Source organism: Chiloscyllium plagiosum, unplaced genomic scaffold, assembly GCF_037043375.1.
Source record: "Chiloscyllium plagiosum isolate Xiang-an unplaced genomic scaffold, Cpla_swu_hap1 HiC_scaffold_21, whole genome shotgun sequence".
In the NCBI taxonomy this organism is placed as follows: domain Eukaryota; kingdom Metazoa; phylum Chordata; class Chondrichthyes; order Orectolobiformes; family Hemiscylliidae; genus Chiloscyllium; species Chiloscyllium plagiosum.
In genome coordinates this window covers 6,777,725-6,789,905 of record NW_028270159.1, presented here as the reverse complement: position 1 = coordinate 6,789,905, position 12,181 = coordinate 6,777,725, and the positions used below count along the sequence as shown (strand labels likewise).

Below are 12,181 nucleotides of genomic sequence, written 5' to 3'. Positions count from 1 at the left end.
TCCCTTACATTCTTTCCTCTGCAGTCTGGACACAAATAAACTGAAAATGCTTGTACCTTTAGAACAAAAACTCTTCTGTTGTAATTATTTCCTTCATCAACTCAGAAATGTTTCAGTTTGAGCACTTCCCACAGCTGCTAGATGACCCAGTGAATTATGGCATTGCCCAATGTGTCAAGTTACACAAGTTGGCATTCTCTTTAATAGGTTTCAGTTCGTCTGGGTGAGGAGTGGAGAGGCAAGAAAGTAAATGAGATAAAATGGAAGGAAAGAGGGGAGGGACAGAGAATACAAAGAGGGAATTAAGCCATGGTTCAAGTCTATGGAAAGCTTCCTCTTGTAGAGTAAGTGACAACAATTAGGCCATTAGGTTCTCCACAGCTAAACATCCGGCAGACTTCCACTCTTAATTGAAGATTGGCCATCAGGTATGTTGGGGTACAATGGTGTTAACATCCCCATAAGTCTATCAAGTAAGAGCCAGAGTCTCCAGAGGAGTAGAGAAGTGATATTACATGTCACTTTTTTGTCCAATGCATGCAGGAGGGTTTCCTGACACAGGCCAACAAGGGGCGAGGCCACATTAGATTTGGTACTGAGTTATGAACCCAGCCAGGTGTTAGATTTGGAGGGAGATGAGCACTTTGGTGATAGTGGCCACGATTCAGTTATATTTAGTGATGAAAAGGGATAGGTATATGCTGCAGGGCAAAAGTTATAACTGGGGGAAAGGCAATTACAATGTGATTAGACAAGATTTAGGATGCATAGGATGAGGGAGGAAACTGCAGGGCATGGGCACAATTTAAATGTGGAGCTTATTCAAGGAACGGCTACCATGGGTCCTTGGTAAGTCTGTACCAGTCAGGCAGGGAGGAAGTTGTCGAGCACAGGAGCCATGGTTTACAAAGCAAGTTGAATCTCTTGTCAAGAGGAATAAGAAGGCTTATGTTAAGATAAGATGTGAAGGCTCAGTTAGGGCACTTGAGAGTTACAAGGTAGCCAGCAAAGATCTAAAGAGAGAGCTGAGAAGAGCCAGGAGGGAACATGAGAAGTCATTGCCAGATAGGATCAAGGTAAACCCTAAGGCTCTCTATAAGTATATCAGGAATAAAAGAATAACTAGAGTAAGATTAGGGCCAATCAAATATAGTAGTGGGAAGTTGTGCGTGGAGTCAGAGGAGATGAGGAAGTGCTAAATGAATACTTTTTGTCAGTATTCACACTAGAAAAAGATAATTTGGTTGAGGAGAATACTGAGATACAGGCTACTAGACTACAAGGGATTGAGGTGCATAAGGAGGAGGTGTTAGCAATTCTGGAAAGTGTAAAAATAGATAAGTGCCCTGGGCCAGATGGGATTTATCCCAGGATTCTGTGGGAAGCCAGGGAGGAGATTGCTAAGCCTCTGGCTTTGACCTTTATGTCATAATTGTCTACGGGAACAGTGCCAAAAGACTGGAGGATAGCAAATGTTGTCCCATTGTTCAAGAAGGGGAATAGAGACAATCAGTGACCCTTACTTCGGTTGTGGGAAAAGTGTTGGAAAAGGTTATAAGAAGTAGAATTTATAATCAACTTGATAGGAATAAGTTGATTAGGGATAGTCAACATGGTTTTATGAAGGGTATGTTGTGCCTCACAAACCTTATTGAGTTTTTTGAGAAGGTGACCAAATAGGTGGATGAATGTAAAGCAGTTGATGTGGTGTATATGGATTTCAGTAAAGCATTTGATAAGGTTCCCCATGGTAGGCTACTGCACAAAATATGGAGGCATGGTATTGAGGGTGGTTTAGCGGTTTGAATCAGGAATTGGCCAGTTGAAAGAAGACAGAGGGTGGTGGTTGATGGGATATATTAATCCTGGAGTTCAGTTACTAGTGGTGTACTGCAAGGACCTGTTTTGGGTCCACTGCTGTTTGTCATTTTTATAAACGACCTGGATGAGGGCGTAGAAGGATGGGTTAGTAAATTTGCAGACAACACTAAGGTCGGTACAGTTTTGGATTGTGCCGAAGGATGTTGTAGTTTACAGAGGGACACAGATAAGCTGCAGAGCTGGGCTGAGAGGTGGCAAATGGAGTTTAATGCGTAAAGGTGTGAAGTGATTCACTTTGGAAGGAGTAACAGGAATGCAGAGTACTGGGCGAATGGAAAGATTTTTGTTAGTGTAGATGAGCAGAGAGATCTCAGTGTCCATGTACATAGATACCTGAAAGTTGCCACCCAGGTTGATAGGGCTGTTAAGAAGGCACACGGTGTGTTAGCTTTTATTGGTAGAGAGATTGATTTTCGGAATCATGAGGTCATGCTACAGCTGTACAAAACTCTGGTGTGGCCGCAATTGGAGTATTGTGTACAGTTCTGGTCACCGTATTATAGGAAGGATGTGGAAGCTCTGGAAATGGTTCAGTGGAGATTTACTGGGATGTTGCCTGGTCTGGAGGGAAGGTCTTAGGAGGAAAAGCTAAGGGACTTGAGGCTGCTTTTGTTAGAGAAAAGGTTGAGAGGTGACTTAATTGAGTCATATAAGATAATCAGAGGGTTAGATAGGTTGGACAGTGAGAGCCTTTTTCCCTAGATGGTGATGCTAACATGAGGGAACATAGCATTAAATTGAGGGGTGATAGATATAGGACAGATATCAGAGATAGTTTCTTTACTCAGAGAGTATAAGGGGCGTGGAACGCACTGCTTGCAACAGTAGTAGCCTTGCCAACTTTAAGGGTATTTAAATGATCATTGGATAGGCATACAGACAATGGAATAGTGCAGGTTAGATGGGCTTCAGATTGGCTCCCCAGGTCAGTGCAACATCAAGGGCTGAAGGGCTTGTACTGCATTGTAATGTTCTGTGTGTTATAATTGCAAGATTCTTTGTCACAAAACACTTTCAAACCTTTTTGTCTTCAACCACTATCATGCTTGACACTGACAGTAACCCTCCTATTCCTGGAGCCTCATTTTATTAACTAGCTTTTTGTGTGGCACTTATAAATGGCTTTCTTAAAACCATGTGGACAAAATCCATTCCTTCCTTTCATCTATCTGAACCGTGGCATTGAGCCCCTTCACATTGTCCATGAACTGTACCCCATAGATTTCTGCTCTACAGCCCTGACTTCCCAATGACCACATTATCAAGGCATTCTGATCCATTTCATTCTCATGTCATTTCTTTGCCTATGACGGAAGAACTGTATTGCAGTATGTTTCCGAAACTCAGGGTTTCCCAGAGTGCTTCATTATTAATGAAGTAGATAATGTTATAGTCAAGGCACTAAGGTTCTAGGTACCCACAACGCTCCCTTCACCCTGGGGAATTTAACAAGATGGGTTAGAGGGCTGAGTACTAGTCAAATTCCCCATTCATTTCCCCAGGCCTCCAATCTAACTGAAAGCCATGACAATGGTCTATCCTGTCAGCCTAAGTTCTGGTCTGGAAATGGTCCATTGCATTTGTTACTTCAGCAAATGGAATTTGAATAGGATTTCTTCACTTTAAAAAAGGGGTGCCTGGGACCTGCCATTAGTGTGAGGTGCCCAAATCCCTCAGTGCGGTGTGACTACCATTCTGACAACAGCAGTCTCCATCAGTGGGACACTGGTTCCCCCCAGAATTTGAAGGCGGTCAGTCAGTAGTTTCATGCCTGGATCCTCAGACTGCAACAGTTCGTCTCTTCCCTGTGGACAATAGCCTTCTCAGTGTGCTTAGAACTTGTTATCAAAGGATGCAGTTCACAGAAACCAAGCAAGCCTTAGATAAGAAACTAGGAGAAAGTGAGGAAGAAACTAGGCAATGATTGGTGAATTCCTGATGAAGGGCTCTTGCCCAAAACATCAATTCCCCTGCTCCTCGGATGCTGCCTGACCTGCTGTGCTTTTTCAGCACCCCACTCTCAACTTAGATAAGAAACTGCCAGGCCACTCAGTTAGAAAATGTATTGCTGACTTAATGACTTGGCACTGAAAAAGTGTACAAGAAGGGCCGTTTTGAGGTTGGTATCTGGCTGATATAAACAGGAACCATAACAAGGGGCACAGGCTCTGTACCAACCATGACCTCATGAATGGTGCCACAGATGTGATGGACTAAATAGCTTATTTCTGCTTTTCTTGTGATCTTATGGTCTCTACTTGGTGGACAATGTACAAAACACAGAAGTGATGACTCTGGAGTGGGTGAAGTAGCACTGCAGCAGGAACACCTGCCCAAGCAAGTGAAGGAAACACAAGCCCTACTCAGGCTGAACCTACCCTTGTGTTGTCAGACTTAACAACTGGTTGATCAAACAGGTACAGTATAATAGAACATAAAACATTACAGCGCAGTTCAAACCCTTCAGCCCTCAATGTTGCGCCCCCCTGTGAAATCAATTTGAAGCCCATCTAACCTACACTATTCCATTCTCATCCATATGCCTATCCAATGACCATTTAAATGCCCATAAAGTTGGCAAGTGTACTACTGTTACAGGCCTCAACCCTTGTTGGCCTGCTACATACTGTGTCAGAAAACCCTCCTACACACAGTGGACAAAAACTGACCCATCTAAAGTACCTGAACTATAATATTCCCAGTCAATATTTGGAAAGTTGAAGCCCCCATAACAACTACCCTGTCACTCTCGCTCCTATCGAGAATCATCTTTTCTATCCTTTTCTCTAAATCTCTGGAACTATTTGGAGGCCTATAGAAAACTGCCAACAAGGTGACCTCTCCTTTCCTGTTTCTAATCACAGCCCATACTACCTCAGCTAACAAGTCCTCAAATGTCCTTTCTGCAGCCGTGACATTGTCCTTGAGTAACAATGCCACACTCCCACCTCTTTTATCATCTTATCTGTTCTAAACTCCAGAACCTGCAACACCTATTCCCATCCCTGCTCTACCCATGTCTCTGAAATGGCCACAACATCAAAATCCCAGTTACTGACCCATGCTGCAAGTTCACCCACCTTATTCTGGATGCTCCTGGCGTTGAAGTAGACACACTTCAAACCAACGTCTTGCTTGCCGGTGCCCTCTTGCAACCCTGAAATCTTATTTTGGACCTCCCTACTCTCAACCTCCTCTAAACTTGAACTACAATTTAGGTTCCCATGCCTCTGCTGAATTAGTTTAAACCCACATGAAGAGCATTAGCAAATTTCCCCCTCCAGGATCCTGGTACCCCTCTAGTTCAGGTGAAGACCATTCTGTTTGTAAAAGTCCCACCTACCCACAAAGAACCCCAATTATCCAGGAATCCGTCCTGCACCGTCTGTGTAGCCACGTTTTCAACTCCTCTCTCTCCCTATTCCTCGCCTTGCTAGCACATGGCGCGGGCAACAAACCAGCAATAACAACTCTGTTTGTCCTAGCTCTAAGCTTCCACCCTAGCTCCCTGAATTTCTGCCTTACATCCCTGAGGAAGGGATTTAATGAAAAACTCTCAGGACGTGTAGAGGATAGAGAAATTGTGCGTTGTGGCGAGGGTAAAGTAGGTGGTTAGGGTCAGACATAAAGCATAAAATAGCAAAAATAAACATTTTCTTAGGTCATTTAGCTATGTATTGGCAGAACCTGAGTCAGTAAATTACAAATCTAAACCAGGTCATTGACTATTAAATGTCATAGCATCAACCAACACTGCCTGAACCCACAGCAGTGAGATGATCACGGTATGGGCAGTTCTTTAATTCTTATGCCGAATTACTCAGCTCCTTTTAGGCTGTGCCAATGTATTATTTCTGAAATCAAATATATTGAATCAATTTAGCAGAAAATTTTAGAGTCGGGGTGCTTTCATTGAGGTGTTGGTCTAGGTAGTAAGTTTGCTCCGAGATGGAAGGTTTGTTTTCAGACGTTTCATCACCATGCTAGCTAACATCATCATTGAGCCTCTGGTGAAACACTGGTATTATGTCCCACTTCCTATGAAAAAGCAGCTGATGAACCTAAAGGAGCCTGTACAAACAACCATCAAAACGAATGTCATTTACAAAATACCATGCTAGTACTGTAACAAACACTACATCAGACAAACAGGCAGAAAACTAGCCACCAGGATACACGAACACCAACTATCATGGTCCACTATCACTAGTATCCTTACATACAGACAAGGAAGGACACCACATCCATCCTAGGACAGGCTAAACAGAGACACGCATGGGAATTCCTAGAAGCCTGGCATTCAAACTGGAACCGCATCAATAAATACATCAATCTGGACCCCATTTACCAACCTCTGAGAAAAAGAATCAGGAATGATATCACCCACCTTAAGAGACCAAGACACAAATAGAAAGCGAGACATAACACCAGCACTTCACCAGAGGCTCACTGATGATATTACCCAGCATGGTGATGAAATGTCTGGAAACAAACCTACCAGTTCAGCGAGCAAACTTACAACCTGAACCTCAACCTGAGCTACAAATCTCAAAAATCGCAGATGTTGATCTGTAATTAACATACATTCTAACCAAGGAATCAGACACTTCATATATCTTCAGCTGCTCTGCAAATGGAGACCACTTGCTGGGCTTGTTATCTCATCACCAACAGCACGTCAAGAACTAAATTACCAACACCCCTTCCCCAGTATGTGTACAGTAACAAGTGCCTCAACAACAAGTAATTTATTATTCTGTTTGTTTTTTTCCCTAAAAGTTTATAACCGTTGACATTTGAGTAACTGGCACAGCCCGAGGGGTTTCACAATCAAAAAGATTCAAGACAAATCATGGAAGCACAATTTACAGAGAGATAAGATGATGGGAAGGAGATCATAGAAAGGGGAGAGAGAGAGAGAGAGAGAGAGACATAACAATAACAGAGGTGGTGAGAACACCACAGAGTGCAATCAAACACAAAGTGGGGAAAGTGAGAAAAGAAGAAAGAGATTTGAGAAAGCATGGAGGGAATAAGAATACAATAGAGAATGAGGGACAGAGGAAATGAGAGAAAAAAAAGGAGTATGAGAGAAAACGCTAATGTCTCATTCTATAAAAATGATGTGAATTAACATTTTCTTGTGCAACACCAAATGTTTCCCCTGCGTGTCATCTGAAACAGTGTGTCATGCACAGAGGCTCCTCCCTACAATGCATTTGATGCATTGTTGTGTAGCGGAACAGAAGATTCCTCAGTATTTACACTGATGCCACGCATGACAGGAAGTAGTGAGGGTAAGTGACAACTTGTCCTCAGCCTTTATCTGGATGTGTCCATCCGCTCCTCTTTAAAAATCTCGCAGAAACAGATGACCTCGCTGTTGGAAGAAACAGAAATAATGCTTGGCTTAAAAGGATTTAGGAAACAGCATTCACTGTGCATTGATTTTCTTTTGTGTTCTGCGAATATATAAAAAGCTGAATAATGTTCGGCAAGCATGTTAGAATCTGAAACTCAATGGGAATTTCAGACCCTTTCCACTTACAGTGAGCATTAACCAGGAACTGTTTTTTGCTGATTCAACTTTAGAAGAGCTCCCCTGACTCATAGGCAACTTTCCCTTTTTTCTCATCAGTTATCAATTCCAATGATATTAAGGCTTAACAAGTATATATGATGGAGCTTTTGATTGGGGGCAAACGGTGGTGCACACCTTTAAATCTAAATCCTTGACTCTATTAATCTGCAGGTAACTCAAACGATAACGTTCACACATTTGTGTGTTCGGATGTAGGTTTCAGCTGATAATAGGTCAACAATAATAAATGCAGCCCATTTCCAAATTCAAACATCCAGTAAACCCAATCGTTCACGCTAGTGAGTGATGAAACATTAAACACAAACTGAACGGAGTTGCCTGGGCAGCAAAGGTAGGATTTCTAGGAATGGGGAGGCTGCTGTAGGATGCAGCTTCAACTGATTTTTAGTGTAAATTGAACTATCAATTTGGAGACAATTTATGAACTTCTTCCCACAATAGGTTGGATGTGATTCAAACTCATTTGAGTTAGATGTGATTTGTCTTGCGAATCAGGGTTGGCTTGAAACCCAGGCACCAGCAGTTAAGGGGCTGGACTGAACCACATTTGTCTTACATCTGGCTTAACATTTCTTAGATGGAACAGATATACAAAGTTCGGAAGAAAATTCAAATTATATTTGATATGTAAACAATATTTCGCTCTCCACAGATGCTGTTAGACCTGCTTCATTTCTCCAGCATTTTCTGTTTTCATCATGTATGCACAGTCATGGTGTAAGTCCTTCATGTACCTTGCCATCGCTTTGGTCTCTGGTCTAGCTGCATCACTCTCAATCACTCCCTTCAGCAGTTCAATTCCATTCTCTTTGATCAGCAATGGACAGTACTTCTCAGCTAAGGATTTAAACCATTAAACAGCAGCTTCAGCTCACAAGTAACACGTAGCATTGAACTTTAAAATGCGATATTTTATCCCCATCCGCAATTTCATTCATTCTGCAAACCTGGTGCTTGAAATTCAATACTGTGCAATGAAATATTTTCTCCTCTTTCTCACAGGGACATATCATTGAAACAGAGATGCTGTACAGCACAACAGGAGGTGTTCTAGTCATTGTGTCAATGTCAGGATTGGCCAAAATGTCGACTGAAATTCCCCTGCACAGTGTAATCTAGTGCTAGTGGTTGTACTGCAGAGCATATGATCCAAAGGTTAAGAGTTTAAAGCAAGTTACATAACTGTCATGAAAACCCAATTAATTCAAGAATGCAAACACAGGCACAATGGGCCGAATAACCTCCTTCAGTGCTGTTTCATTCTACGAATGACTTTTAGGGTAGGGCTTCTGCCAACCAAACTTGGTTTAGCTTGATTGAAAAACACAGAGAATGCTAGAGAAACTCAGTAGGTCTAGTAGCATCTGTGGAGAGAGAAACAGACTTAACATATTGAGTTCAGTATAAGTTGTCTTCAGACCTCTTCAGAACTCAAAATGTTAACTCTATTTCTCTCTCCACAGATGCTGCCAGACTTGCTGAGTTTCTCCAGCATTCTCTGTTTGTTTCAGATTTCCAGCATCCACAGTATTTTGCTTTTACAGCTTGTGTTACTGTTGTCCAGACTGTATGGTGAAGTCTGAAACAACAACTTGCATTTATTTAATGCTTTTAAAACACCAAAATGTCTCTTATTGGTTTGTAGGAGCACAAATCAGACAAAATTTCACACTAAGCTCTATAAGATGTTGAGACAGTTGACCCAATGTTTGGTCAAAGAGTTAGGGTTTAAAGGTTTATCCGAGAGTACGAATGTGAAAGGAAATTTCAGAGTGCAGAGTCCAGGCAGGTGAAGGCATCGCTGCCAATAGCAGAGCAATCAAGGATGTGGGAGAGACCAGAATTGGAGGATTTTAGCCATATCACAACAGTAGGGCCAGAGAAAGTTGCAGCAAATGGGAAGTGGGGTGAGGAGACCACAAAGTTTTCAAAAGCAAAGATGTGAATTTATGCTGTCTGAGGTGAATTTCCTAAACTAGTAACCCATAGGCCTGTAAAAACAGTGCCAAAAATATACTTTAAATCCAACCAAGACTGAGTGTTTAAGGAGATGAATTCTGTGAAAAAATTGGAAATAAACAAACAGCGATCAATGAAAGTGAATAACTGTCTGCTTTTCCAGCAGGGTCAGGTGTGGGAATTGTGGCTGCATGTTTCCACCATTACCCAGCCTAAAGGTACTGACACCAATTATACAGCCCTTAACACAACCTGGACGAAAGACAGAGCCAATTCGGCCCCAGTAGGGGCACTGAATCTGTGATCATCCATGTTCATACGACTCCTAAACACTCAATTAGCCCCTGGAAAACTGTTAGTTAGACACTCATGAAGTGATACACAGGTTTAATAAGCAGAGAGGGAAATCAAGAAAATTGAAATGGCAAACTTTGAAGGCACTGGGATTGGGCTAAAGGCTGATATAATCGAATAGGGTGAGCAGAATGATGTGCTGCCCTGTCAGTCACAGAAACACACAAACATTGACAGGCTTGGCCAATCTGTCCTCTATGTGCCATGACTCAATGCTACAGATTAAGAGGTACATCACTATCAGTACTTACGATAAACAGATGTAAGGTTAAACAGAGCCCATGTTGCCCAATGCTGGCTGACTGGAGCCACTTGCTGAGGGAGAAGGCGTAGGATTGGCTCAAAAGACCTGCAAGGAGGAAGGAATCTGCAGCTCACAACTGTCCTTAGTGTTCAGAATACTCTATCCTGGCCAAAACACCCTTGCACTGGACTACACATGCTCCTCCACTTGAAAAGATACACATATTCCCCTGGACAAGAGACCCCCCCCCCACGCTCCACTGGCCTTCTCTCTCCACCAGCCCTGGATAATCTCCCCACCACTGGCCAAATCAAATTTCAAGACCCAAACTAAACCTCTCACAGAACATTATGCCTGTTCCCACCTGTAATTTATGTTTCTTCTTGAATTTTCATCCCAGCTAGAGATTGCTCGCCACATTCTATCCATCACTTCCACGCGCCGCGGTTCTGTGATAGTCCAGGCCTCATCTCCATCGAATATGATGTGAGACAGAACTCCGCATGCATTATACGACACCTCAATTCCATCTGCGTTACTTTCTAAGAGACGGCTGCAATGGAAATGAGAGATAAAAATGAGATATGAGGTGGGGTTGGTGTGAGACCGGCGAATTCTCCAGTATAAATCTGGGCATATTACTTCACTAATGATTGCAAAAATATAGTCAAAAAGAGATGACATTTGCAGATTCATGATCAAATGTAAGAGAGAGCATTTTCACTGTATTTTATAATGGAAGAAAATGTTGCAGAACCCATCCAAAAGCTAACAGATGGGGATTGGATTGGCAATAGGAAGTCAAATGGGGCATAGTATGAAATGGGAGAGTAAATTCCTCCCTTGATTGCTCGCAAAACACTGAAAAGGTATTAGGCTGATTATAACTTTCTCTGCATATTTTACAAAATGAGGCCATTTACATAGAATAAAAGACCCAGGGTGAAGGGTCAGAGCACTTACATCACTGCAGTACTGAATGGGTAGGGCAAGGCCCATTCCTAACTATTTCTACGGATACCAGATCCAGGAACATGTCACTGGTTGTGCGAAGTATCAATTCCAACACCTCTCACGCCAAAGATGAATTTGAATGTATGTTGTCCGAAGCAATTGTCCGGAGTCCGTTCTCTTTAGAGCAGAGAAAGTGAACTAATAGAGGGGTTAAAACTTATGAAAGATTTTGATAGAATAAATGAAGAGAAGCTGGCAGGAGAGTTGGTAAGCAGCAGAATTAAAGAGATGGCAGATAAAACCAGAGGGGGAGAAGAGAATTTGTTTATGCAGTGCACTATTATGGTCTGAAATGTGCTTCATTAAAAGGGCCATGGTAGCAAATTCATTAGTATCTTTTAAAGGGAATTGACTAAATATTTGAACAGGAAAACTTTCAGGTCTAAAGGGAATCAGCAGGAAACGGGAACTAAATAAAAATAAAAACCAGGTCAAAAACTCAGCAGGTCTGGCAGCATCTGTGGAGAGGGAAACAGCTGACATTTCAAATCACTATGACTCTTCTTCCAAACAGTCATTTTGAACTTGAAACGCTAACTCCTTTTCTGTCTCCACAGACACAATTTAGAAATTTGGCCCCTCAATCTTGCTGCAACATTCAGTAAGATAACGGTTGACCCATTTGTATTTCAAATCCACTTTCCCATCTACACTTGATAACCTTTGATTCCCTTCCCTAACCAGAAGCTATCTTCCTCTATCCTAAAAAATATTTAAAGTTCCAGTCACACGATCCTCAAGAAAAACTCCCTTAATCTCTGTCCCAAAAGGATGAAATCTCATTTTTAAGCAGTGCTCCTAGTTCTGGATTCACCCACAACAGGAAACATCTTTTCCTCATCCACCTTGTCAAAACCACCTTATACGCTTTGATCAAATAATTCCTCACTCCTTAACAATCCAGTGGAAACAGTCTGCCCAACCTTTCCTCATGAGACAACTCACTCATTCCAGGCGTCAATCTAGTAAATCTCATTTAATATCTCCATTAAACAAGGAGACCAAATCTGAACACACAATTCAAGATTTGGTCTCACCAATGCTCTGTATAACTGAAGCATTACCTTCCTTTTATGTTCAGTTCCCCTCATAATAATGGATAGCATTCCATTAGCCTTCTTAATTAT

General features: G+C 42.1%; 1 protein-coding gene across 3 annotated transcripts in view; it reads right to left on the bottom strand.

The window, feature by feature from the left end:
• Positions 1–6,610: 6,610 nt before the first annotated feature.
• zer1 (zyg-11 related, cell cycle regulator) overlaps positions 6,611–12,181 on the bottom strand; it is a 28,733-nt gene continuing 23,162 nt past the window's right edge. For 2 of the 3 annotated variants that reach the window (XM_087998193.1, XM_043720598.2), the window contains exons 13-16: positions 10,405–10,593; positions 10,048–10,145; positions 8,218–8,320; positions 6,611–7,261 (exon numbers count right to left, since the gene is read on the bottom strand). In XM_087998193.1, the coding sequence (XP_087854319.1) occupies positions 7,204–7,261; positions 8,218–8,320; positions 10,048–10,145; positions 10,405–10,593 (448 nt within the window). In that variant the 3' untranslated portion in view covers positions 6,611–7,203. The remainder of the gene's footprint in view (positions 7,262–8,217; positions 8,321–10,047; positions 10,146–10,404; positions 10,594–12,181) is intronic. The other variant, XR_015760675.1, reaches the window with a different exon arrangement.